The 27,202-nt window shown below is 53.6% G+C and overlaps 1 protein-coding gene across 5 annotated transcripts in view; it reads right to left on the bottom strand.

Moving 5' to 3' along the window:
• IGFN1 (immunoglobulin like and fibronectin type III domain containing 1) overlaps positions 1-25,952 on the bottom strand; it is a 36,355-nt gene extending 10,403 nt beyond the window's left edge. For 2 of the 5 annotated variants that reach the window (XR_013529805.1, XM_035280708.3), the window contains exons 1-18: positions 25,848-25,952; positions 23,562-23,615; positions 22,652-22,771; positions 20,950-21,089; positions 19,629-19,728; positions 17,636-17,680; positions 17,363-17,408; positions 16,620-16,794; positions 15,401-15,514; positions 13,157-13,325; positions 11,733-12,005; positions 5,606-10,987; positions 4,928-5,052; positions 4,086-4,227; positions 3,409-3,708; positions 2,570-2,869; positions 1,864-2,037; positions 393-521 (exon numbers count right to left, since the gene is read on the bottom strand). Coding sequence is in view for 4 of the 5 variants with exons in the window: in XM_035280708.3 (XP_035136599.3) it covers positions 393-521; positions 1,864-2,037; positions 2,570-2,869; positions 3,409-3,708; positions 4,086-4,227; positions 4,928-5,052; positions 5,606-10,987; positions 11,733-12,005; positions 13,157-13,325; positions 15,401-15,514; positions 16,620-16,794; positions 17,363-17,408; positions 17,636-17,680; positions 19,629-19,728; positions 20,950-21,089; positions 22,652-22,771; positions 23,562-23,568 (7,741 nt within the window). In the remaining variant the exon portion in view is untranslated. Of the gene's footprint in view, positions 1-392; positions 522-1,863; positions 2,038-2,569; positions 2,870-3,408; positions 3,709-4,085; positions 4,228-4,927; positions 5,053-5,605; positions 10,988-11,732; positions 12,006-13,156; positions 13,326-15,400; positions 15,515-16,619; positions 16,795-17,362; positions 17,409-17,635; positions 17,681-19,628; positions 19,729-20,949; positions 21,090-22,651; positions 22,772-23,561; positions 23,616-25,433; positions 25,737-25,847 lie in introns of those variants that run through there. The other 3 variants (XM_054247999.2, XM_054247997.2, XM_054247998.2) reach the window with 3 other exon arrangements.
• Between the last annotated feature and the right edge of the window lie 1,250 nt (positions 25,953-27,202).

Below are 27,202 nucleotides of genomic sequence, written 5' to 3'. Positions count from 1 at the left end.
CTCCTTTTATTTCTTTGCTTTTTTTGGAGAAAGATTGTTCCTCTGTCATGCAGACTAGAGTGCAGTGGTGCAATCATAGTTCACTGCAGCCTCAAGCAATCCTCCCGCCTCTGCCTCCCAAAGGGCTAGGATTACTGGTGTGAACCTTTACACCTGGCAGGGAAGGAATTTTCTCATCCCACTGTTGGCTCCTGGGCCTATTTGATCTTGATGTAGGGCCCCTAAGACATGCTTCATCCGAGAAGTCTTTTGATTTTTATACCCAGCCCTCCTGCCCATCTCCTTCAGGACTGCCCCCGACCTGTGACCTCCTGTCATGTCCCACCAGGTTTTAGGGCTATCCCGTGCTCACCCCCACCCCCATCCTGATCCTGGGTTGGCGCTCTACTTACTCATGGGGTCCCGAGCAAAGACAGCATCTGATGGAGGCCCAGGCTCTCCGGGGCCTGAGGGAGCCACAGCTGTGACCCGGAACTCGTACTGACAGCCCTGCCGCACGTCTGCCACCGTCCACTTCCTCTCTGTGAACAGCCCGCCCATGTGAGTCCCACCCTGATGGGGCTGGACGTGGGAGAAAGCTTGGGTGCCTCCGAGTTCTGAAGGAGACCAAGCCTGGGGTTCTAACACATCCCTTCCTGCATCCCACCACCCGCTGTGACTCAGTTCCCTCCAAGGTGGAAAGGGCACTGCTCACAGCGTCAGGGGCCCCGGAGCCCTATCTGGTTCCACCACCACTGACTTTCTGGGTGTTCTTGGGCAAGTGCCTTAATGTCCCTGTTTGTCTCTGCCTTATAGAGTTGCTATCATATTTAAATAAAGCAGAATCACTAAATAGTGACATTGGAAGGATGCCTTGAGTTCATCTCTCTCTTTCCAGAGATAAGGAAACTGAAGTCCTGATAGGCATTAGCTTCTAAGTAGAGGCATGACCTGAACCCAGGTCTCCTGGGAAGCTGTTCTGAGCCTGTTCTTTCCTCCTCAAACCTGGACTTCCCCAGCATGCATGCAGAGCAAAGAAATTTCACTAAAGGGTTGTCAGAAGACCCCTCAGCATCTGCCCAGCCCTTTGGCTTTTCCAAGTTCTTTCTGATCTCAGAATGCAGTTTGTTTCTCAGGAAACTACTTAGTGGAGCGGGGAGGAGGGGCCTTCTCTCCACTTTATGGATGTGGAAATTAAGATCTAGGCCCAGCATGGTGGCTCACGCCTACAATCCCAGCACTTTGGGAGGCCGAGGTCAGGAGTTCAAGACCAGCCTGGCCAACATGGTGAAACCTCATCTCTACTCAAAGAACAAAAATTTGCTTGGTGTGGTGGCACGGGCCTGTAGTCCCAGCTACTTGGGAGGCTGAGGCAGGAGAATCACTTGAACCCAGGAGGTGGAGGCTGCAGTGAACCAAGATCACACCACTGCACTCCAGCCTGGGTGACAGAGTGAGACTCTGTCTCAAAAAAAAAAAAAAATTCTAGAGAGGAAGTAAACTGTCCAAGGTCAAGGCCAGAAGTAGAGGGGCCAGGGCTAACAGCTTCGTCTCTGACTCCCAGCCAGGATTTCTGAATCAGGACTTCTTGGTCTCAGCACAATAGACATTTTTTTGACAGATACTTCTTTGGGTGTTTTGAGAGGTGGGCGTGGGATCCATCCTGAGTACTGTAGGACGTTTAACAGCATCCCCAACCTCTTCACACTAGGGGCCAGTGACATCTACTCTCCACCCAGTTGTGACAATGAAAAGTGTCTCCAGACATTGCCAAACTACCCTAGACGAGAACCACTGTATCAAACCAATCGGACCTGAAAACTCCCTGGGATCCTGGAGCCAGGAGGGGTCTAAGGAAGCTCTGGAAGCCAGGGCCATGCTCACCAGGCACAGGCTGGTCGTTCACTGCTGTCCAGGTATTGCTGCCCTTCTTACGCCTCTCGATCAGGTAGCCCAGGATGTGGGCACTGCCAGGGCCCTGAGGTGCCGTCCATGTTAGTGTAATGCCCTGGCTGGAGGCCGACAGGATGGCTGGTGCGGAAGGGGCCTTGGGGAGAGCTGGGGGCAGGAAAGGGTCCAGTCAGCCAGAGGCCCGGGAAAGGTGCCGGCTGATGGGGAGCCCCTGGTGGTAGGAGGCACGGGCATCTGGGGCAGGCCACACTCCACCCTGTCCTGGGGAGTGTGGGGGCTGAGCCAGCCTGCCCTGGGTCAGCGTTCTGGCTATTCAGAGAAAGGAATGAAGGGACAGAAAAGGCACTGTAGCCTCGGAGCCTGGAGCTGGCCCTGAGGCCCCTCAGCCTCCAGTCCCCTGACAGGATGTTGGAGGCGGATGCTCCTCTCTCCCTGGGCCAGAGACAGTGGGCTTTGCTGGCCCTTACCCTCACTCCCAGAGACTCTGCAAAACACTTCCTGATCTGAGTGCCAGATCCCAAATGCAGCTGAGGGTAGGAGTCTCTAGAGTGCTCTAGAAGGGCCTCTGGAGCCCCGAGCACAGGCTGGTGTCACTCAGCCTCTGGGGCAGTCTGCCCACCTCAGCTTAGCGGGGAACCCAGGAATGTCCCCCAACCCCAGCCCCAGCCTTTTCTCTCACCCTCAGGAGCCACCAATGTCTCCTCAGACTCCAGGGCCTCACCAGTGCCCTCCGAGGTCACAGCCCGCACTCGGAAGGTGTACTTCCTGCCCAGCTCCACATGGGCATCCGTGAAGGTGGTGCTGTCAGCGGGGGTCTCGCCCACATGTAGCCAAGTGCTCCTGCCAGCCTGCCGTCTTTCCACCACATAGCGCTCTACAGGCCGGCCCCCATCATCCCTTGGGGGCCGCCAGCAAAGGCAGACACCAGCCTTGTGGCAATCCTGAACCTCCAGAGGGCCTTGTGGGAGATCAGGCTTGTCTGGGGACCAACAGAGAGGAGCAGGAAGAGGGGAGGGTCAGAGAAGCTGGAGCAGCGCTGGTTCCCTCCCCACGCCATCAGTGGATAAGCCAGCAATGGGGCAGACTGTCCAGAGAGCCTTGGGCATTACCCGGAGGGCCACACATGCTTGACATTCGTCTCTACCCGAACACACACGTGCACCCAGGGATGTGACATGGAATGTGCCAGGCCCACCATCTAGTGGCTGGTATGGGCACCTGCTTGGCCCACAGCAGTCCTACCTTGCTAGCGCCACTCAGGTCTGGGGACCATCATCCCACCCAGCAACTTCCTGAGGGCCCATGTATTGGGCTTAGAGAGGCACAACCAGCTCCACCCCTCAGCAGGAGCCCAGCACGTTGCTGATCTCAACTGCTTTTTCCTAAGCAGTGTGAGCAGAGTTAAGGGTAGGTCTGGATGCAGACGAGGATCAGAGCCAGCAGAGATCACACCCCAGGTCTGCCCTTGCTGATGGGGAGGGGACTCAGGCCTTGGCTGGGGGAAGACGGGGCTGGTACCTATGACTTGCAGGGTGAATTCAACTTGCACGGAGCCTCCCTTGCTCCTCAGCGTCACACTGTACTGGCCACAGTCCTTTCTGCCTGCGCTGGGGAGGCACAGCCGGGAGTAGCCATCCCCCAGGTCCACCTGGGCCTCCCTGTCACCACTGCCCACCATCTCAGCCCCGTCCTTCCTCCAGGAAGCCTGAATGGGGAGGTGGCTCTGGAAGGGGATCTTCACTGTTACCGGCTTCCCAGCCTTGATCACCAGTGGCTCTCTCAGTTTCTCTGTCACATCTGGAGCAATGGTGGGGGCATCTAGAGATAAAACAAGAGCATCAAAGACCAGGCCCTGGGCCCCTGGGGAATGCAGAAAGGAGGACCCAGAGAAGGAAGTTTGGGCTAAGAGTAAGGAACCCTGTACCCTGCCACATGAGGACTAACAAGGGGAACGGGCTTCATCTGCAGCAGGAGAGACCAGGCTTAGACCTCACTGAGGACTTCCTGGCAAGGAAAAAGGAAAGAGCTCAGGTACTGGAACAGGCAGGGTATGAGTCAGCTTTTCCCATCATCTTCTCTGGGGTTGAGATTAGATACTTGCTGCAGACTAGCCACATGTTCAGGTGTTTTAAAGCAAGGCACAGCACCTGGTACAAAGAGACTGTGGGACAGGGCAGGGCAGGGCTGGGCCTTACCCTGGACAGTCAGGGTGGCCTCGCTCTGCTGGTCGCCGGCTACAAAGGTGTACCTCCCGGCTTGGGTCCCCTGCGCATGTGCAATGAAGAGTCGGCGTACAAGACCTTCTTGCTCAAAGATGACTCCATCCTGGGCGGTGAGCTAGAGACAGGCGAGAGCAGGAAGAGGTCACCCCACCCCCACCGCAGCTCCGCCAGCTAACCGGAGCCCTTTACTGATGGGGATCCTGACAACAGCTGTGTGAATGGAATGCTTATCGCATGCCAATGCTCTCTGTGCTCAGCATCTTATCTAATCGGCATAACAACCTGATGAAGTAAGTACTAGTATTAGTCCCCCTTTATAGACGAGGGAGCCAGAATGTTAGCTGCTTGCTTGAGGTCCCATAACTGGTAGTGGCAGAGCCAGGATCTGAAGCCAGACCTAGCTGATACCGAGGCCCCTGCCCTAAGTCACTGCAATGTCTCTCTTAGGGTGACAGCTGTAATGCAGGACAGAGGGGTTGTACAGGGAGATGAGGGCTCCCCTCTAGTTGCGATGAGAAGGTGGCATTTGTATGAGGCCTTGAAGGATGGGTAGGACTCTGCAGGTATAGAAGAGGCGTTTGGCATGGTGGAAGAACAAGGGGTGCGCTGAGGGGTGTAGGATACACATCATTTAAAAATCCAATTTTATTTTAAAAACACCAAGTTAGTAGCTATTGAAATGTCTCCCAGGGTGGATACATTAGTAAAATGAAGGAAAAAAAATCTTTCTTTCAAAGCCTGTACCCCCCTCCTCTTCCCTGCTTTACCTCTGTCCCTCCAGCTTATGAAGAGAAGGTGTGAGGGAGAGGTAGTACCTTGACTCCATCCTTAAACCAGGTGCCGGGTCCCAGGTCGCTGGTGAGGGTACAGGAGAGGGTGGCAGCCTCCCCCTGCTGCACCTCCTTGTCAGCCAGGCCCTGGGAGAAGTGGCCCATGGGGCCTGGAGAGACACAGAGGGAGTCCTCAGGGCCGAGCCTTCCAGGCCATGGCCTGTACTCTGCCCTGCAGGGCCACCGTGGTCCTGCCAATGGGCTCAGCTGGTATCAGCAGGGTGGTTCCCAGCACCTATGTTGCCTTGGCGCCAACGCCTTGGTCTTCCCAGATGGGAGACCAAGCATTGCTGCTTTTCTCAGCAGGACCTAGGCTGGTCCAGGAGACCTGGGGAGTAAGGTATATGAAGCTCCCCCCCACAGCCCACCAAGTCACAGAGGGGAGAAGTCTGGTAACCCACAGAGAGTTGGGTCCATAACCCTGGTGCTGCGGACATGAGGTATCACGAGCAGATACCTAGGAGACCTCTGAGCCTCTCACAGGCTGGATCCCATCTGCACAAAGAGGAAATGGTTGTTTCCTAAATTTGCAAAAGGTTCCTGAGAATGGAACAGACTCCTGGGGCCAGAGGCAGAATTGGGACAGACCCAAGCATCCTAGTGGTCAGGGAGCTCCCCTCTGTTTCTAGCCCACTGGAGCCAGCTCAGCGGAGAAACACCTACCTTGGGCCTCCTTGGAGAACCTGCCAGTGCCAGGCTTGTATCTGGATGTGGAACTCTGGGTAGCATCTCTCTTTTCTCCACAGATGTCCAGCCTGCTGTCTTTTCCATCTCTCTTGCTACCAAGGTGACCAGGGGGCTCCCAGCTCTGATCTTCATTCAGCATCTCTTCTTGGCAGCCCCAGTTCTCCCCAATTGGTGGCTGCCCCCTGCTTCCGACCCTGTCTGATCCCCTTCTCTTTGCTTCTCCAACCTCAGCCCCTGACTGTGCCTGAGAGCTGCACCTGAGTGAGCCAAGCCTCCTGCCTGACCTCCCAGCCTCTTCTGCTCCCTGCCTCTCATCCTCTTTTAGGGCCCCAGGACCCTGAGCCTCACCATTCTCAGCCTTCAGGGACCCCAAGGGCCCCCTCTTTCCTCCTCTCTGTCCCTTGCCTAGCTGAGAGCTCAGGCTCTGGGTCCCTCCTGACCCATCTCCAGAGGCTTTTCTGCCAAAGGGACCATCTAAGCCATGCCAGGCTCCCTGAGGACCTGACTCACCAGGTTTTGGGGTGAAGACATTCCCCAACTCAGTCAAATTCCCTTTGCCCAGGATACTTGAGCCCTCTGTGCCACCAGACCTGCCCCTTCCAGGACTTGAACCTTTGCTATCCGGGGACCATGGGCTTTGGCATCCACCAGCCACCTCTTGGTCTGGTGCACCCTCCCTGCCCTTAGAGCCCCCTGGCCCTTCCTGGGTCCTACCAAAAGCAATGTCTTTCTGCTGCAGAGAACTGGAAACCCTGGAGCCTGCGGGCTGCTTCCCAACACCTGTGCTGCCTCGGCCAAACCCCTGGTCTTCCCAATCGGGAGCCCAAGCATTGCTCATCCCTTGGCTCTCAGCAAGCCCTGATGTTGTCTTGTCCCTTCCCCCAGGCATAGAGCTGCTGTCCAGATCCTGGCCTGTCCCCGCTGAGCTCCCTGAGCCTGCTCCCATCCTTCTGCCTCCCAAAAGTGAGTCCCCATCTCCCTGAGATGCTGATCCCCCCCAGTCAGCAACTCTACCCCTGTCTGTCATTCCTAGGCCTGCTTTCCCAATGTCCTGTTCATATCCAGACTCCAGAGCAGCCATTCCTGCCCAGGTCTCACCTTCCACTGCCCCGTTGCCATCGAGAAACCCAGAAGCCCCTATAATCCCTGCGTGGTCTAGAGATCTATCCTTCGCCCTTGGAGCCCCTTTGTCCCTAGAAGACGCTGGAGTCCCAGAACTATCTTGCCACTCTTTGACATCTGATTTTCCCTTGGTACCAGCAGCCTCCTCAGCCTCAGGGATCCTTGAGGTTCTATAGTCCCCAAGACCATTGGTGGAGCCTCGCCCATCTGAAGGAGTCTGTGACCCTACCTGAGACCTCAGCACTCCTGGGCCTCTGCCTCTGTGTGCTATGCCACTTGCAGCACCCGCCATTCCAGCCATATATTCCACCCCAGGTCCTGCCCCATCCACAAGTCCTGTTTCTCTGGCTGTCTCTGGACCATCCTTGGAGCTTGTGCCACCCTCTGATGTTACCCAATATCCTGACCTGTGCCCCATGGCTTCGTGACCTCTGGGTCTACCCTCATGTCCTGTTCCTGCCAGTGAGCTTGGTCCTCCAAGCCTCCCTGAACCATCTCCACAACCCATCTCACTCCCTGGCCCCATTTTCCCAGATCTTCCTGAGCCTCCCCTGTAATCGACCTCACCCCCTGATGCCATGCCATCAGTTCCTCCAAAGCCTTCCCTAGAACCTGCCTCACTCCATGACAAAATGCCCCCAGAATCCTCCAAACTACCCCTAGAACATGCCTCACTCCCTGACGGAATCCTCCCAGATCCCCCTAAAACATTCCTATAACCTGCCTCACCTCCTGAACTGATTTTTCCAGAACCACCTACACCATTCTTAGAATCTGTGTAACTCCCTGAGCCCATTCCCTCAGGAGCCCCCAAATCCTTCCTATAACCTGCCTCATTTACTGTCCCTATTTCCCCAGAACCCCCTAAGCCACCCCTATAACCTGAACCCATTCCCTCAGGAGCCCCCAAATCCTTCCTATAACCTGCCTCGTCCACTGACCCCATCTCCCCAGAACCCCCTAAACCATCCCTAAAACCTGCCTTACTCCCTGAGCCCATTCCCTCAGGAGCCCCCAAATCCTGCTTATAACCTTCCTCATTCACTGATCCCATTTCCCCAGAACCCCTTAAGCCACCCCTATAACCTGCCTTGCTCCCTGAACCCACTCCCTCAGAAACCCCCAAATCCTTCCTATAGGCTGCCTCATCATTTGACCTCATTTCCCCAGAACCCCTTAAACCCCCCCTGTACCCTGTGTTGCTTCCTGTGCCCATTCCCTCAGGAGCCCCCAGATCCTCCCTATAACCTGACCCCATTTCCCTATAACCTCCAATCCCATTCCTATGACATGACTCATCCACTGACCCCATCTCCCCAGAACCCCTTAAACAACCCCTATAACCTGTGCCCATTCCCTCAGGAACCCCCAAATCTTTCCTATAATCTGCTTCAGCCACTGATCCCATTTTCCTGGAACCCTTTAAACCACCCCTATAACCTGCCTTGCTCCCTGAACCCATTCCCTCAGGAGCCCCTAAATATTTCCTGTAACCTGCTTCATCCATTGACCCCATTTCCCCAGAACCCCCTGCACCATCCCTATAAGCAGCCTTGCTTCCTGAACCCATATTCTCAGGAGCCCCCAAATCTTTCCTATAACCTTCTTTATCCACTGACCCCATTTCCCCAGAACTCCCAATACCTTTCCTACAACCTGGCCCATCAGCTGATCCCATTCCTTGGATGCCCCCTGAACCATCTCTAAAGCCTGCCTCACCCCCTGGCCTTGTACTTCTAGGCCCAAGGCCCCTTGACCCTCCTCCATATGCTGCAGTGACCTCAGTTCCCTGAGCCCCTGGATGTCCTGATCCAGCCTTATAAGCCCACTGGCTCTCAGAAGCAGCCCCGATGTGAAGCGTGAGTGCCTCAGGGTCCCTGGTATCATCCCTATAACCAGCTCCAGCTCCAGAGGCCCTGACACCAGGGCCTCTTGTCCCATTCCCTTCACCCACTTTGCTCCCTGCCCTCAGAGACCCTGGCTCCATGGCTTCTGGACCCCCAGAGCCATCTTCATAGCCTCCTTCTCCAAAGGCCCCCAGGTCCTCTGAGGACCTGAAGCCCCCATAATTTCCAGTCTGACCCCAAGGTCTTATTCTTCCAGAGCTCCCTGGCTCTGCTTCCACACTTCGAGTCTCAACAGTCTCCAGTGCTCCAGGGGCCTTGAGACCACCTCTACCCACAGACTCCACCATCCCAGGACTCCCTAGGGCACCATCTGAATGGTGCCCTCCCCCAGGGCCCATGCCACCCTGGCATGCAGAGGCCCAATTCCTGGCTCCCCCCATGGGTGCTCCATCAGCGCCACCTGAGCCATTCTTAAGACTGGCACGTCTCCCAGGCCTTCCTCCTGCAGGGCCAGAATCTTCTTCGTTTCCAGACCACACTCCCCCAGACACTGCGGAGCCATGCTTGTAAGCACCCCCTTCCTCAGACTCCATTCCCACAGGTGCCCCAGAGGACACTCTACAACCAGCACCATGGCTGGATCCCATTTCTCCTGGCACCCCTGAGCCATAGCTATAACCAGCCCCACTTTCAGAACCTAGTCCCCTAGAATATCCTAAGCCACTCTCGTACCTAGATTCCATTCTCCCAGGACCTTCCAAGCCATCCTTATAACCTGTCTCACCTCTGGGTCCTTTTACTCCAGAGCTCCCTGATCCATTCCAGAAATCTGGTTCAGACCCTATTGACCCAGGACCTCTGAATCCTTCCGTATCTCCTAGTGTTCCTCCAGATCCCCGAGCACCCAGGCCTGGAGACCGACTTAGCCCATGGCTTCTGGCCTCCACCCCCTGACCAGACTCTGTCATTCCAGCCACCCAGACACCACCCATACCCTCTTGCCCTTGGACCCCAGTTTTTCTGAGGCTAGATGGCGTGTCATCCCAAGGACTTGTGCCCTTAGAGTCTATTCTGCAAGCACCACCTGGGGCTCTGTGACCTGCTGTCCAGCCCTGGGAAGACTGGAAGCTTCTGGGCTCATCTCCTACCTCGCCCAAGGCCCAAGCTATTTCCTGGCCATCCCTTCCCCTGAGCCCCCGGAGGCCACCTTCACAGCCCCTGAGGTCTCCTGGGCCTCCAGGGCCAGTTTTGTAGACACTTCCTCCAACCATAGGCTCCCCCTGGTATAGACCATCTGCCTCCTGCAGTGAGTCTTCAGCTTTGGCCTCAGGACTCCCATCTCCCAGAAGGAATTTTCTACCACCTGACATTGATGGTTCCTGGAAGTCCTTGCCTCCAGGTGTCTGTCCTAGAAACTCTTCTGACCCCCAGTATCCCCTGGCATCCCCATAGTCAGTAACTATACCTCCTTGGGAACCCCAGGATTCAGGGCCCATGCCTGCCTTGGAGCCAGAACCTCTTGCTCCAGTAAACTCCAGGGTGCCAGGACCTCCTGCCCCATTGCTGCCTCCAGCTTCTCCCAGGCCAGTCCCACTACCCCATGCTACCACTCCTCTCCTGGCTTCCCTACTCGAAGCATCCACTTCCTCCATCTCAGCCAGGCTATCACCCTGCGAAATCTTCTCCATCTGCTTTCCTCTTGGCCAGGACCCTACAGGATCAGACTGGTATCCCTGCAGATCCCTCTTTCCTCTCCCAGGTCCCAGTAGAGCATCCCACAGTTGCTCCTGGCCGTGCCTGTCTAATTGTCCTCCACTGTCCCCTCTACTGTCCCCTCTGAGCTCCTTTCCTTCCCTGCTGCTCCCCACTCCTCCAGCCTGAAGCGCACAGGACCCAGCCTCCCAGCCCCCTGCTGTCCTCCAGCATCCATCACCGTTGCTGTCTCTGCCACCATCTTGCTGTCGTTTTTCTGGGAGGCCCAACCCTGGTTCTGAGCTCTCTCCCTGTAGATGGACCCCCACTGCAAAGTTTCCAGCCCAGCCTCCCTCTCTGTGGGGCTGATTTTCCCTAGGAAGAGTGACTCTGCTTGTCTCTACTTCTAGAAAGCCCTCACCCTCCTCTCCAGGGCCCCAGGATGAGTCAGCTGCCCCTTTGTCCCCCATCAAGGAGTAGCCATGCCTGCCAAGGCCGTCCCTGTCTGGGCTGGCTATGTGCTGGAGCCCAGAAGCTGGCCCAGCCCCATCAAGGGAGTTTCCCCTGGGGCCCTGCTCTCTGAATTTCTCTCCCTGGCTGCTGATGCTCCCAGAGTCTTCTGCTCCTGAGGCCTGGGCTCCTTGCTTCTGCAGTTGGTGGACAGCACTTGTGGACTGAAGGTCTTTATCCTTCCCAGCTTCAGTGAGGGGTTATTCATGTGGAAAGTCAGTGCCCACATAGAGAGACAAGAGAAAATAGCAAAACTCCAGTTAAATCCGGCCAAAGCACCTGCCGGAGTCCAGCTGCTCACCTGACCTGGGCTTCCCCAGTAGAGAAGCAAGCTGACCATCTGGGGAGGCAGCCAGGCTGTTCCAGGGATGAATGGGTGAATCCCATCACCACATCCCCGCTTCCTATACCCACAGGCCACCTGCTGCAGGGTTCATGAGGACTCTGGAGAAAATGCATAAGCCGGAAGTCATTTGTAATCAAACTGCCGCAGCAGGTGCGTGGTTTTTAAGGTACCTACTTGCTCTACACCTGCCTTACTTATGTCCAATCTACACTTTTCTGGGAACATCTTGAACCCACATTTCAATCCCCAGGGAGGTTTCAAAGTGTTCTCTGGTCTGATGCAGGGGGGTTCTCATCCACACCAAACCTAGGCCACTGTCCCCAGGCTGCCTAGGACTGTATGGCCATCTGTGCCCCAGAGTAATTCCAAGAGACCCAGTGGAGCAGGCACAGCTGAGAAGGGTGGGGGTGGCCATGACTGTCTGCTCTGCAGTGGGTGGAGAGTACTCTAAGGAGCCTTCCTTATTCGCTCTGAGCAAGGGAATCGTTGCAGAGCAAATGGCTGACCAAAGGCAATCCCACCGCCTCGCCTTCCTTCCTTATGCCTCCCCAGCCCAAGGTCCTCCCTGGAGATGTGGAGCACTCACCTTCAACCACCAGCCAGGCACTGGAAGAGTGGAGCCCAGTGCCCAGCGAGTAGGGGCCCATGTCTGAAAAACGGGCCCCCCTCACCACCAACCGGTGGGTCAGCCCGTCAGGGGACACAAACACTTCATATTTGTCACTGGGGTGGAGTAGCCGGTGCCGGAAATGCCAGGCTGCACTAGGGCAGGGGCTGGAGAGGGTGCACTCGAAGACTGCATCACCCTGCTCCTCACAGCGGGTCTCGGTCAGCGGGACCACCACTCTGGCGGGGATGGCTGCCGGGGAAGCAGGAATGGGGGGTGTCAGCTTTATGCTATGACACAGCGTGACCTGAGGCAGCAAGGCTGGCAGTTCAGAAATCCAGGCCTCGACCAGCTTAGCCACAAACTCCCTGTGCTACCTTGGACAGGTCACCTCCATACCTCAGGTGTCAATTCCCCCCACGTCATTATGAGCAATGGGGCTATTTTCAGCTCTGGGATTCTATACTTCTAAACCCGAAAGTGATATCTGGGGACAAGGTGGGTGCATGAAGGAAACCACTATGCTGAGAGCCAGTACTTGATCTTATTAATCCTTGTGACCATCTCCAAGCTGAGTGTTATTAATTTATTTTTACAGGTGAGAAAACTGAGGCTTAAGAAGTTACATAACTTGCCCCAGTCTCATGCCTCTAAGGGAAACCAAGATTCACACCCAGGTCTGGTTGACTCCCGAGCGTATACTCCTTCTCCCAACCTGCACTGTTGTCAGGCTTTCCAAAGTCCCCTCTGGGCACCTCCCCACTGCTGGGACACAACACCCCTTTCTCTCTCCCCAAACCTCGATTCAGCCGTGTTCTTATTAACAGATCTGCCCAGAGCTCGCTTCCCTGAGGCTCTCCTTGTCCTTCTAAGAACCCCCTTGAGCCTGGCAGGTACTCTGAGAGTGATGTGGACACAGGTACTTGTAGGGATGGAACTGAGTTTGATGAGGGACGGGTGGCAGTTCCTAGAAGGGGAAGGAATACAGGAAGCAGGAAAGGAAAGGTCTGTGTGGAGCACAAGGATGCCTAAGCAGAGATTCTTGCTGGGGCATTGTGGGAGATGAGACACACAACAGAAAGGAGTTCTAGAGCCTCTGCAATTCATCTGGATCTGATCTGAAAATACTCAGTGGCTGCAGAAGGTCTGAGCAGTGGCATGACACATTATGCTCTATGTCTGATGGTAATTCAATAGAGCCCAGCTCAGCACCAGGAGAAGAGAGAACGTCCACCGAGGCTTTTGGAAAACAGACAGCATCGTAATTTAGCCATCTGGGTATGCATCCCACTTTGCAGTAGGGGCCACGTCACATTTACCCCCCGACACACACATTGCACAAACATGGACTCCACTTCTAACAGATCTTCCCGACTCCAGCTTCAGCAGTGTGGACCACTCACCGCTGGCCTCCAGCTCTGTGGAGAAGACCACAGCATCCTCCACCTTCACCTGGTAGATCCCAGAGTCCTCGGGCTGCAGGTCCCGGATCTGGAACTGGTAGCGCTTCCCCAGCCGGCGCAGACTGTGCTTGGTCTGGTTGTTGAAGCCATAGGGGACCATCTCACCGTCCTAAGGCAGAAAAGGAAGAGAGTCCTCAGTGGGTCCCCAGTGCTTCCTGCCCCAGTCCCATTCTGGTTATAACTGGCAGTTTTCTCCCCCTGGCCCAGTCACCGGAAAAAAGATTCCTGAAGTCATAGAGGAGCTGGGGTGGGGCAGACAGCAGGGCCTGGAGGACATGGGAACAGGGATTGAGAGCTGGATGGGAATACATGCTCTAGGAATGTCCACAGAGCAAAAATTCTGCATGTGCTGTGCAAAGGGGCACCTGAAGTTACCGACATTCCAGCTCAGGCTGTGAGTAGTTACCGCCCAGAGGCCCTGCAAGGATAGCAGAGAGGCAGGACACAGCAGCAATGGCCCAGGCACCCCAGCTCAACTTACTCACCAACAGGAACTTTCAGAGAATACCATCAGATACCTGTAAGGCTCTACAAAACCCAGTAATCTATAAGCATACCTACTTTAACTAAGCCCTAGATAGGTTTGCTACTTGCTGAATATTAACAACAGCTAACACTTATGAGGGGCCCAGGGCCCACTGTGTGCCAGGCACTTAGGACATATCAATGAATAAAGCAAAGATGGGCAGATCACAAGGTCAAGAGATCGAGACCATCCTGGCCAACATGGTGAAACCCCATCTCTACTAAAAATACAAAAATTAGCTGGGCGTGGTGGCATGTGCCTGTAGTCCCAGCTACTTGGGAGGCTGAGGCAGGAGAATTGCTTGAACCTGGGAAGCGGAGGTTGCAGTGAGCCGAGATTGCCCCACTGCACTCCAGCCTGGTGACAGAGCAAGACTCTGTCTCAAAACAAAAACAACAAACAAGAAACCCACAGATATTCCTGCTCTCACTAGCTAAAATCCTAGGGGGGAAATATAAATAATAAATGTCATAAGTCAGTAAATATTTTATGTTAGAAAGAAATAGAACTAGGGAAGGCCGGGCATGGTGGCTCAAGCCTGTAATCCCAGCACTTTGGGAGGCCGAGGCAGGTGGATCACGAGGTCAAACAGACAGCATCGTAATTTAGCCATCCTGGTCAACATGGTGAAACCCCGTCTCTACTAAAAATACAAAAAATTAGCTGGGCATGGTGGCGCGTGCCTGTAATCCCAGCTACTCAGGAGGCTGAGGCAGGAGAATTGCCTGAACCCAGGAAACGGAGGTTGCAGTGAGCCGAGATTGCGCCATTGCACTCCAGCCTGGGTAACAAGAGCAAAACTCTGTCTCAAAAAAAAGAAAAGAAAAGAAAAAAGAAATAGAACTAGGGAACAAAAAGGTAGATATGGGTCCAGGGCTCCGGAGTGTCAGGATGGAGCTGGAGGGGTACAGTGGAATCACACGGAGTGGCCGAGGGACGTCTCTCTGCCATGAAATTAGTCCTGTCGATATTGGGGATGAGCATGCTAAGCAGAGTAAATAGCTGCGGCAAAGGAACAGGGATGAGGCCAGTGGGGCAGGAACAAAGGGACGAGGGGAAGAAAAGCTGGAATGAGCAGAGAGGTAGGGGGAGGGGCAAGTCACACATGATGTCATTTAGCACTGCAGTACACCGTGAGGCAGGTTCTCTATGACCCCCAGTTCACAAGTGAGGGAACCAAGGCATGGGGAGATAAGTATCTTGTCTGAAGTCACACAGCTTGTAAGTGACGGAGCTGGATGAGTTTGGCTACAGAACTAGCCAAATTTTACCGACTGCTCCCCACCTGCCTCTGCCCCCATCTGGTTGGCAGATAATCACTCCTAGTGCCCAGGTAGGGATGTGTTAAGTCTCTGGAAAGAAAGCTCAGATGGGGGGTGCACTTTCTCAGAACCCTCTTTTCACCCCTGTGCTCTGGTATGAGTCACAGGCCCAGCTGGAGAGCCTGCTTGCTCAGTGTGAGATATGAAGTCCCTGTGGATGGACAATCTAAACCAGGGTTTGGCCCAACTCCAACCAGGAACTCCATTGGCTGAGGGGCTCACCACTGTGTGCTCCGGTTGTTCCCATGGGGGAATCCAGGGTACCCATCATTCCCGCCTCACTAGACTTGCAGCAGCCCTGCCAGATCTCCCCACCCATAACCCCTCCAGCCTCACCTTGTACAGGTAAATCTTGCTCTGAGAATCCTTGAGATCCAGCTCCAGGTCAAACTTTGCAATTCCCTCCTTGGTGACCTTGACGTGTCTCAAGTTGGCGATGGCATTGACATACTGCAGAGCGGACAAACCCACCAGGAGATTTCCTGGAGTCCTCTCTTTGGGGTACTCCAAACCCTCACAGGCCCTGGTGCCATCCTAGGCCCACAGCATCCCAGGTGAGCATGCACTGGCCCCTTTCACAAGTGGGGAGAAGCAAGCCCCTCAAGGAAGGAAGTTGAGAGATCAGATCACGAGGACAACAAGGAAAAGACCCCAGGTGTCCGGGTGCCAGAACACAGTAGGGCTTTTCTATTCATCTGTTCTTCTAACAAACATCAGTTGAACACCAACTGTGTACAAAGCTCTGTGCTGGGTCGTGTGTTAAAGCCAATGAGAAACCTTGGAGGAGAGACAGCTGAGACCCTGGGTGTTAAGTTTAAGGAAACTTATCCTTCAAGGGGATATGGTACTATTTTCAGGATAATAAAAACTAGTTGTTTTCCATTTTCAGAAGAAAAATTAGACTTATGCTATAGTTAAGTTAGACACAGGAAAGAACTTCCCGGTACAGTTGATAAGATTCTGGGATCAGAGGGCTAATGGGAACTGTGAAATTCCCTTCTGTAGAAGCCTTTAGAAATAAACCAGGTACCCTCCGATCTGGCGACGATGATAATGACAGCAAACATCAACCCCTTACCATGTATCAGGCACCAGGCTAAGCACTTTAAGTACATTCTCTCATTTGTCCTCCCAATAGCCTGATGAGGTAGGCATGACTACAGTTTCCATTTTACAGATTGCAAAACCAAGAAACAGAGGCCCTAACTCTTCCAAAGCTCTGGAGTTTAGTAAGTATCAGAACCAGGTTGCAAGGCAGGGCACCAACCTGGGATCCCATGGCCTTAGCCAGATACCCCACTTGGGGCTAGATGGAGACAGGCCCCTCGACCATACTTGGTTTTCTAAGGTCTGCCTCCAAGCCCACCTCCAGATGTGAGGTACCTGTGGTCCAGGTGTGTTGCGTGGGCATGTGGTGAGAGGTGGGCATGGGGTGAGGCACTGTGGTCCAGGTGTGTGGGGTGGGCATGCAGTGAGGAGTGGGCGGGGAGTGAGGCACTGTGGTCCAGGTATGTGGTCTGGGCATGCGGTGAGGGATGGGCGTGGGGTGAGGCACCTGTGCCATCTTGTCCTCCTGCTCCTTCTTCATCTCCTGCAGCCTGCGCAGCATGCCCCGGTAGTCGACGATGCCATACTTCATGCAGATCTGCTCGTAGTCCTTCCTGTCTGCCGTCATCAGCAGCTGCCATACCTGCCCAAGGTCTATCTTTTTCTCAGGGGCTGGTGGGGCCCTGGAGAGCAAGGCTGGCAGGTCAGAGATCAGAGGAACCCCGGTTCCCCTGATGGCCACCTGGCTCTGGTGCCCCAAGTAGTCCTGGGAAGCTGCTCTATCTGCAGTCGAGGAAGCACAGAGCCTGGAATCTCTGGAACTGACCACTGTGGGGGCCAGAAGGATTCAGAGATGGGTGGGGCGAGCCTCACCCCACAGCTTCAGCTTTCAGAAGAAACTGCTGCTAACAACTTGTAGATTTCTATGTAAGATGTCTGCAGGAAAGTGGGTGTTGCATTTTTCTGTTGCTTTTTAAAATAGTATATCAGTGTTCCAGCGGACCACCACATTTTGCAAAGGAGGAATCAGAGGAGAGATGATTAACTCAAGGATGCAGAGGTCTGAAGCAGGAGAGCTGAAGCCAGAATTCCCAGTTCAGCATCCTTCCCATCCTCCCATCTGCTACCGGCAGTCTAACTCCCTGCTGTCTCGGTTGGAGGTGGCGCCTGAGCCCAGCTTACTTATGGAAATAGCAGAGAATGAATACTATGGGAGCCTCCAAAATCCCTCATGGACAGGCCCAAACCCACCTTTTTTTCAGCAGCTTCCGGAAGTCCATCAGCTCCTTCCTGAGGTCTGGAAAAGGAGCAGGAATGAGACCCCAGTCCCAGATGGGATGCCTGAGGGTTGATACAGGGCTTTTCTGTGTGGTCCATGCTGCCACCCAAGCGTTTGGAAGGGGCTCTCCTGAAGACTGGCAGTGACCCACAAGGTGTGCATGGTGGCTTGACCAGGCAGGGAACACCAGGAAAGGAGTAGCCTCCCCCACAGGCCCCAGGGAGGTTTCTGACAAATCTACCTACCTTCCTGTGGTTCCTTTTGCCTCTTCCGATTCTTCCTAAAGCCAACTGGATCATCCAGGGTGGAGAGGAAGGAGTCGATGTGGATAAGCAGGGACAGAAGAGAGACATGTTGATGGTCTTCCTGAGGAACTGACAGATCCCAGACCCCTGCTCTCCCGATGGTCCTCTAAGGCATGGACGATCCCAGCAAGAGGGATGGAGCAGGGTGGAGGGTCTGTCCATCAGAAGCTTTTTGACCCCAGAGTCTTACCATGACCAAGGGGACCAACCTGAGCATCATCTCATGCCGGGGAGGCCCAATCATGTGTCCACAGGGGCCAGAGAGGTGGCATAAACACGTGAAGCAGACACTGGCAACCACAACAAACTCAAGAGTATCTAAAAGGGCAGCTGCTCTTTCGTTCCACCTGGGAGCTGCCATTTCAGGGATAGGTCAGACACAGCTGTTAGGCTGATCCTGCAGCCATTTGTAATCCTCATCATCTGCTTCCACTAGAAAGGCGGAGAAAGCTAAACACTCGCCTTCCCAGCTTCCCTCACAACTAGCAGTGCTCACGTGACATGATTCTGCCCAATGAACTCCAGGAATTTCTAAGAAAGCTTTTGCTCCCTCTATAAAAAGGGTGGATGGCTCACACCTGTAATCCCAGCACTTTGGGAGTCCAAGGTGGGAGGATAGCTTGAGCCCAAGAGTTCCAGACTAGCCTGGGCAACAAAGGGAGACCTGGCCTCTACAAAAAAAATAAAAAATAATTAGCTGGGTATGATGACATATGCATTTGGTCCCAGCTACTTGGGAGGCTGAGGTGGGAGGATCACTTGAAACTCAAGGCTGCAGTGAACTGTAATCACGCCACTGCACTCCAGCCTGGGCAACAGGTCTCAAAAAATAAAAAATAAAAGGCTAGGCACAGTGGCTCACGCCTGTAATCCCAGCACTTTGGTAGGCTTAGGCAGGTGGATCACCTGAGGTCAGGAGTTTGAGACCAGCCTGGCCAACATGGTGAAACCTTGTCTCACCTAAAAATACAAAAATTTGCCAGGCGTGGTTGTGCATACCTGTAATCCCAGCTACTCAGGAGGCTGAGGGAGGAGAATCGCTTACACCTGGGAGGCTGAGCAGAGATCGTGCCACTGCACTCCTGCCTGTGTGATGGAGTGAGACTCTGTCTCAAAAAAAAAAAAAATTAAGAGAGGCAAGTGGACCTGGGCCACCTCTGCCACCTTCTACCTTGAACATGGCTAAGTTTGGATCTACCACGGCCCTCTTACGGTGATGAGGTAATGAGCCATCCTGCTAAGGATGGCAGAGCAGGGTGATCGAAAGAATCAGCTCTCCCATGGCAGCCCTGAGCTGTGCTGTGAGCCCTGGATGCCACTCTCAGAACTTCTTACTATGTGAGAGATGAAATATCTTTATTTCTTAGGCTACTCTTAATAGGATTTTCTGTTACTTGTAGGCAGATCGATTGTAAGCATAACCAATAGTGAGACTAGACCTGCTTCCTCAAGAGATACCTACCTTTTAATTACCACAGGTTGACAACTTAAACAATTTCCAACACGATGCGTGCCAATAAAAACCATGCCTGAGAGAGAGTTGGGCCTTTGTATGACCTGTTTGTCACCTCTGGCCTGGCCTGTCCAAAAGATCCTTTGCACAGGGGAGAACCCGAGACGCCGAGAGGAAAACAAAGCTCATTGAATGAGCCAGCAGAAGGTCTAGGACTAGAAGCCAGCTTTCAGGTCCTGCCTATTGACTGGGCCAAGAGAACATCCTTCAGAGAATCAGCCAAGGTGTGGCTTTTAAAACACATGCAGACTCAGTGTGCATGTGGATAAAGCCAGGAGCACCTGACAAAATGGGGCAGCAGCAGCCGCAGTAGCCTCCATAGGCCTCCCCTCCCACCCCCTCACCAGCCACAGGGCCTCTGATTCTTCTGCAGGCTCTCGGCCCCGTGCACTGATGAGATGAGCTCAGGGAAAAGCCCACCTTCGATGACGGTGAGTCTCGCTGAGCATGCAGCCTCTCCATACACATTCACCGCTGTGCAGCGGTACAGATCTGTGTCCTCGCCTGTCAGCTTGTTGATCTGCAGAGAGGCCAAGGGCAGAGGGATGGGGCTGCCATGTACCCTTCATCTGTTTACTAGACACGGCTATGTGTTGGGGTACAAAGTGAGTAAGACATGGTCCTTATCCTCAGGGAGCTCACAATCTTTATCAGGAGAGACCCCAAAACAAAAGCCAGGTTCGGGACAGAGGGTGGACTTACCAATTCTTTGCCATCAGAGGCAATGTAGCGAGTAGAAAGAGTACGTTTTCTGGGTCAGATGGATCTGGGGTGGAAAATAGTCTCTGTCCTGTATTACTAGCTGTGGGACTTTGGGAAAGTTACCTAACTTCTCTAAACTTTAGTTTCTTCATTTATAAGATGGGAATAGAATACTTCAAAAAAAGTGGTGAATGACCAGAATTCAATATATAATCTATGTCAAATGTCTAGCCCCGGGCCTGGCATATAGTAGGTATCCCATGGTTAGCGTTTATAACATTGCTAAGATTAGCCAAGATTGATTGCATACTCCCTACAGGCCAGGCACTAGCTAGACACTTTACATAAAACTTTCATCCTCGTAACAACTCCCGGCCAGGCACAGTGGCTCACGTCGGTAATCCCAGCACTTTAGGAGGCCAAGGCAGATGGATCACCTGTGGTTAGGAGTTCAAGACCAGCCTGCCCAACATGGTGAAACCCCATCTCTACTGAAAATACAAAACTTAGCCTGGCGTGGTGGTGCATGCCTATAAATCTAGCTACTCAGGAGGCCAAGGCAGGAGAATCACTTGAACCCGGAAGGTGGAGGTTGCATTGAGCCAAGATTGTACCACTGCACTCCAGCCTGGGTGACAGAGCAAGATCTGTCCCAACTACAGCTCATAACAACTCCTTAAAGTAGGCACTATCATTGCCCCATTTTTACAAATGAGGAGACAGAGGTAGAAAGAGGAAAGTGACTTTCCAAAGCCAAGGTGGTGGGCCTGGGATTGTAACCCAGGCAGTCTGACTTCAGAGCTTGAGCTTTTACGCTCCAGTCTGCAGCACCTCCCAGGTCATCAGCAGACGTATCTGTGAGTCTGCCAGATCCATTCTTGGCTCAGGCAACTTCGAGTCACGAGAGGAAGTTGAACGGATTCAACTTCAATGACGAGTGTGTGTTACTCCTCTAGGGATTGGAGGCTGCCAAAGAGACCTCCAGGGGGATGGGAAGAGATGAGTAGACCCTGGTGGGAGTAAGAGCTGTGGTTCTTACCTGCAGCACATGCTCCTTGCTGCCGGGGCTGGAGGAAATCTTGTACTTGCTGGAGTTACTGAGGTCACCTTTGGAGTTCTGCCAACGCACCTCGGGCCTGGGCTCCCCACAGACCAGAGCCCGAAAAACAGCATTTTTCCCTGCAGCAGAGGGAGACGGACAGGGAGGCTGACAAGTTGGGAGAGGGTGACTGTGTTCTTTATTTAAATTCTAATTTATATCATCTTCCTCTTCTAGGTATGTCAACTACCCCTTCCAAAAAGGGTGCCAGGCCTTGGTCCCCTTGACTCAGGACTCAGAACATGCAGGTGGAAAGCAGCAGATTCCAGGCATCCAGAGGGCGTCTTTCCTCTTTCTGTATTGCAGAAGCTTGGGCTGCTTGAGGGAAAGAGGCAGCTGGACTGGCCCTGGTGAAAGGAAAGGCCAGGAGGGCTTTGGGGGAGAGGGGCTTTTCTTTGAGAGTAGATGAGCAAGGAATCTGAAGGCTCTGCCAAGACTGGAAAGGGAATGAGCTTTTATGAGCTCCAGCCGAGCACAGGGGCTAGCATTTTGGGAGGCTGAGGTGGGTGGATCACCCTAGGTCAGGAGTTTGAGACCAGTCTGGCCAACAGAGTGAAACCCTGTCTCTACTAAAAATAAAAAAATTAGCCAGGAGTGGTAGCGCGTGCCTGTAGTACCAGTTTCTCAGAAGGCTGAGGCAGGAGAATCACTTGAACCCAGGAGGCAGAGGTTGTGGTGAGAAGAGATTCTGCCACTGCACTGCAGCCTGGGCAACAAGCAAGATTCCATCTCAAAAAAAAAGAGAGAGAGACAGAGAGAGAGATTTTGTGGGTTCCCTTCCTACACTCTAGGGGAAGGAGGAATCACAACCATGGGCAGGAATAGCTATTTGGTGCCCAAAGGCGCTGGTCCTGAGACACAGATTCCAGCCTCAGAAAAGACTCCCAGCTCCACGCCCAGCATGGAGGCCTGGGAACTGCCCACCCTCAAGGAATCCCTCAGCCTCCCACCAGGAACATGCAATATAGACCAAATATAGACCAAATATAGACCAAAGGCCCAAGGGCCCTTCCCAGTTTCTCATTACCTTGTTCCAGAGTTAGAAAGTTAAAATGCCATTCTTTTTCTTATTTCCAGAATGTTATGAATTAAAATTTATTGCATGGATGTATGTTGGGGAAGGAACACCAATTCCTACTTTTCCCCCAACAAGCCTTTGTTCCCACCACTTTCCCGGACACTTCCTTATGTGGCCTTCTAGAAGAGCCTTCCTGAGCCCAGCCTGTGAGCCACTGTGGGAGCTGCTGCCTGGAGGCGAGGGTTGTGAGGAGTCAGATTACCTGTTTTAACAGTGCCTCTCTGCAGCAGTGGCTTTGAAGCAAGGAAGGAGGGACCAGGGAACACCACAGCCTCTCCCTGTTCCCCAGTTAAGCATTTTCCATCCTTGCCTCCCAGATATTTCTCACACCAGAATAGCATCGTGTCTCTTCATTCTCTTTATCCACTCTTTCCCCAGGCCCCTTGTCACTTCTAGGGTTCAGCAAGCGCATACCCCCTCAAGGATAGGAGGGAGATGGGCTTCGGCCTGGTGATGGATGTAGGGCCTGGGTGCCCAGGAAGGTGGGTGCTCCAGGCCTCTCTCCTGGGAGGTAGGGAAGCAGGAATCCTGCCTCCCCTCTGTAGCTCCCCTCTGAGCTCTCACCCTCTGGCAGAGCCAAGGTGACGGGCTTCTGCTCAAAGTCCGGCGTGCTGTAGCCTTCAGGGATCTCCTCCACCAGCTGCCAGATGCTCACCCCAGGGATGTGGGACTTCCGGAGCTTCCCTGGAGAATGCAGGAGAGAGGGAGATGGGCCTTCCACCTCCTCCCTATTGGGTGGCCCTTCCACAGAATGGGCATTCACCCACTCACCCAAGGAGTGAGAAGCCCCTTCTTGCTCCCACTGTTGGGGCAGGAGTATCTGTCCTACCTCCTGCCTGTGCACACCGCTTTTTAATTCTCTAGTGGAAATCTGGTGGCCGCCCTCCAGCGGTGTGAATGGAGCCTCTAGGGAGTGGAGAGGGCACCGGGGAAAGACCCTGAGTGTGTCTCTGGGGAAAGGCTTGGTAAAGAGAATGAGAAAGGGTTCCTTCTCAGCTCATGTGGGGTCTCTGCATCCCTTACTCCAGAAAACAAATCAAAACCTAAAACCAAGACTCCAAAAAAAAAAAAAAAAAGGCCGACCACGGTGGCTCACACCAGTAATCCCAGCACTTTGGGAGGCTTAGGCGGGTGGATCACTTGAGGTCAGGAGTTCGAGACCATCATGGCCAACATAGTGAAACTCCGTCTCTACTAAAAATACAAATATTAGCCTGTAATCCCAGATACTCGGGAGGCTAAGGCAGGAGAATCACTTGAACCCAAGAGGTGGAGGTTGCAGTGAGCTGAGATCGCACCACTGTACTCCAGCCTGGGCAACAAGAGTGAGACTCTGTCTCAAAACAAGCAAGCAAACAAACAAAACGAGATGGGTGAGTTCCCAGAAGTCTCTGATCCCTAACGCTTCTCTCTTCTCTGTCCTGGTAAAGATCGCCAGGGAGGGCTGGGGAGGGGAGGCTTGTTCTTCTCTCACCTGCCATAGTTCTGCCTCCTCTTTGACTCCTCTGAGGGTAGAAGTTCTATTTTCCTGAGAACAGAAGTGGAATTGCTTTTGAGAGATTCAGGCTGGTCTCACCTCAGCCCCCGACACCATCAGTGCATCAGCCAATGTCTGGAGTGGGAGCTTGGAAAAGCTGCTGTCCCCGAGAGCTTTTCTAACCCACGAATGCCACTGAAGTTTCCTGCAATTCCCTATCCCCAGCAAAACCAATTTCTCAGAGGTCAGGGAGCGGGTAGGATGCTACCCAGTTGGTAACATTCCCAGGTAAAGGGAACCATGGGCTGAGCCCGTACACTGTGATGACCCTGCTCAGAGGGTCAGACACAGCCAGCCCAAATCAGAGGAAATCAAACTCATTCAGGATGTCTCCAGCTGTGTAACAGCTTGCCCCGTTGACTTTGGAATGGGAATTCTCCAAGGACATTCTTTGGGTCTCCTGGCTCCTTCCCCAGCTCTGAGATTTTTCTGGCCAGACCCCGAAGCCCTCTACCTCCCACGCTCCACCAATCTGGAATCCTTCCGGTCATAAGGTCTGCAGGGGAGAGTCCTCAACTTTGCTGCTCTTAAGCTCTTCTTGGCCCAGGACAGTAGGATCCCCATAAATCCATCTGCCCGCCTCTGAAGCCAGTGAATTATAGTGTCAGGTGAACAGGAGTATTTTCCATTCTCTAACCACCGCCATCTCTCCCGATTTCCTCTTTATTGCATCCATCTGTTATGACCAATGGGGAGTCCCACACAGGAGAGGAAGGGGGTTGGCTCTGGGATGGGATGAGTGCCATAAATCGGGGTTGGGGGGACGACTTGAAAGAATTCTCCAGCAGTCCCACCCTCTGTGCAATTGGCCCATAGCCAAGCGGTTCCATCTTGGGGACTCCATTTTCTGCCCAAAGAGCCCTGCAGTTAATATAGAATCACACATGACAGAGCAGATTGCTTTCTCCCATGGAGATCATTCCATTTCACAACTGCCCACCCACTGGCATTTCTGGCCCCTGGCAGCCCCTCACCAGCCCAGACGCTGCACCCTAGTGTGCTGGAATGCCATGGTACGCCAACTGCGTTCTGGAGCGGTCACAGGTGCCGCAGGCGCTACGCCGAAGGGAGTCACGAGGAAGGGTGGGAGGGAAGGCAGCCACCAATGGATGGGGACCCAGCTGGCCATGGTCAGGGGGAGGGCTGCAGGGGCCTTCGTCCCAGCCACCCCTCAGTGCAGCCTCCCGGTAGATGCCAGTGCACTGGCACAGTCTGGAGTACACACTGCAGTAGTCTGAGTTCAACACAGCTATCTGAGTCATCATCCCCATCGCCACGCACATCATCACCACGAGCAGCTATCAGTCCGTTACTCAGCTATTGGTCACACATGAAGAAATCACGCTAATACCACTCTTCTCCCTCCAGCCCCCCTCCTACTGCTCCCAGTGGAAGAGGGCAAGAGAAGCAGAGCCATTGGGGGAACTTAGGGGTGCGACGTTAAGCCATCCACTTCTGGAGCTCCGCTCTCTTCTAGAATAAGCCAGATTTGGTTTTCAGTGACATAGGGGAAGAGAGCTATTGGGTGGGAGACTAGAGGGATGTGGTCTTGGCTGGAAGGGATGAGAAAGGAAATGAACTCTCTCCTCTGTAATTCATTCCCACATTCAAGAAGAATTCCAGTTCTTTCCAGAAGCAAATAGCAGCTTATGTCCTGACTTCAGCTGTCCCAACAACACTCTCAGCACTGGAACCCCGGGGCAGTGTCTCCCTGGCCCCTCTCCAGGACCCATGGCACCCCACCTTCCCCAGATCCATCCTGCAGATCCAGGTCCCTCCTACCTCCAGGTGGTCCCTGCTACTTCTCACCTGGTAGAAACTGCGGTAGGAAGAGGCAAACAGGTTTCTCTTCACTGCTTTCACCATGTTATTAACCAAAATGTAACACATCTCAGCCCAAGGTCCTTATTCTGCACTGCTAGTGATATTTTTAATCTGGTCACCATATCACACCCAAAGTCAAGCTGTGTCCAGAAAACTAGAGCCAAGACAGAACCACCCAGACAGACTCACTGAAATTCTCTTCTTCAGATAACTGGAGTCGCCGAGAGGGGATACAGATGCACCCCAGAGTGTGATTGGCCAGCCAGGCAATGCTCCCCAAGCAGATGTTCTGCCCACTGCCTGCCCCTTCCTGCATAGGAAAGCTGGAAGGCAGGCTAGTGTCTCCATCCTGGCCCTACCCTGGCCTGGGTAGGCAGCCAGGTGTGAGAGCCCACTTACCTGGGTGTACAGCTGGCCTCCCGCTTCCTGTCTGCTCCCTCTTCACTGTGTGCAGCTGCTGCTTGCTGGAGGCTCTGGATCGGCTGTTGGTGGGCAGGGAGGGCTGGAGCAGGTGTCGGTTGCTGCAGGCGCCTCTGCTCCCTCCGCCCCTCCCACTCACCCCGCCTCCTCCTCCTCCTCCAGTCCAGGCTTGGCAGGGCAAGGCCCCCCAGGGCTAACGCTCTAGCTCAGAGGAGGTCAGAGATAGAAGGGTCCTGTGACATCAGTCCATCCAACTCCCCGCTTTGCAGAGCTTTAAGCTCTTAACCAGACTGGCTTAGTGTAAATTTGCTCCATGATGCCTCTTTTATATGACCCTTTTCAGCAAGGACATTTTCATCACCCAAACCCTTAACTTTTCAGCTAAGCTGGTTCCTTGTGATCTTTGACATCATAACTCACACAGATACATAAAGCCACCGGCCTCTTGGGAATCACACCTCAAAGTGGTACCAGAGAGGCAGCAAACTTTGGGAGTGGGAGGGAAGATAGCCACGAATGGAGTCACAGGCACAGAGTCCTCTGAGAGGGGCCGGAAGGTGCCCAGGAAGGAGGAGCTCCTGGGAGTTGTGTAGTCAGGAGGCCTGCTGGAGAAGGTGAGCTTGCTCAGGAGCTTTTCAAGGAATAGAAGGGGTGACCCTGGCAGGGTTGGGGGCCGAAGTTGGCAGGACAGATGGTTGGGTTCTTGGCTGGGCAGATGAATGGCAAGTGGAAATTGGAAATACAGCAGCTGGTAACTGATTTTCTTAAGGAAAGTGGAGGGCAGATGAGGCCCAGGAGATAAGGCCACCTGGTGTGCTTTGAAAGAGCCACTTTCTCTCTCCTTAAGGACAGAAAACTGCTTTGTTGCCACCCATAAGCAAGGCTTGATCAAGGAGTCAGGTGAAATAGAAAGGAAATGGGGTGAATGTTTGCTTCCAGGGGAGGACAGTGAATATTTATATGTATTCATTAGCACCTTGCCGATTTCTACAGGCGCTACCTCTGCATGTGCTCTGGGAGGGGAGGTGTTTGACCTCCTACGCTCAAGTGTGTGTATGTGCATGCATGCGTGCACACACACATGCATTTGTGTGTCCTTCCTGTGTGTTTCTGAGTATCAGGGCTGGTCTTTCATTTATTCAACAAACATGTGTTGAACACCTACTCTGGGTTGAGCCCTGGCTCTGGCACTGTGTTAAGCCCTGGGAATAAAAAGGTAAGCAAATGACATGCCTGCCCCATCATGAAGCTTGCAGTCTAATGGGGCAGGCAGATGTTAAATACCTAATTAGAGGCCAGGCACAGTGGCTCACACTTGTAATCCCAGCACTTTG

The sequence above is a fragment of the Callithrix jacchus genome, chromosome 19 (assembly GCF_049354715.1).
Source record: "Callithrix jacchus isolate 240 chromosome 19, calJac240_pri, whole genome shotgun sequence".
In the NCBI taxonomy this organism is placed as follows: Eukaryota; Metazoa; Chordata; class Mammalia; order Primates; family Cebidae; genus Callithrix; species Callithrix jacchus.
Note: the sequence above shows the minus strand (reverse complement) of the source record. Positions and strands in the feature narration are given on the sequence as shown.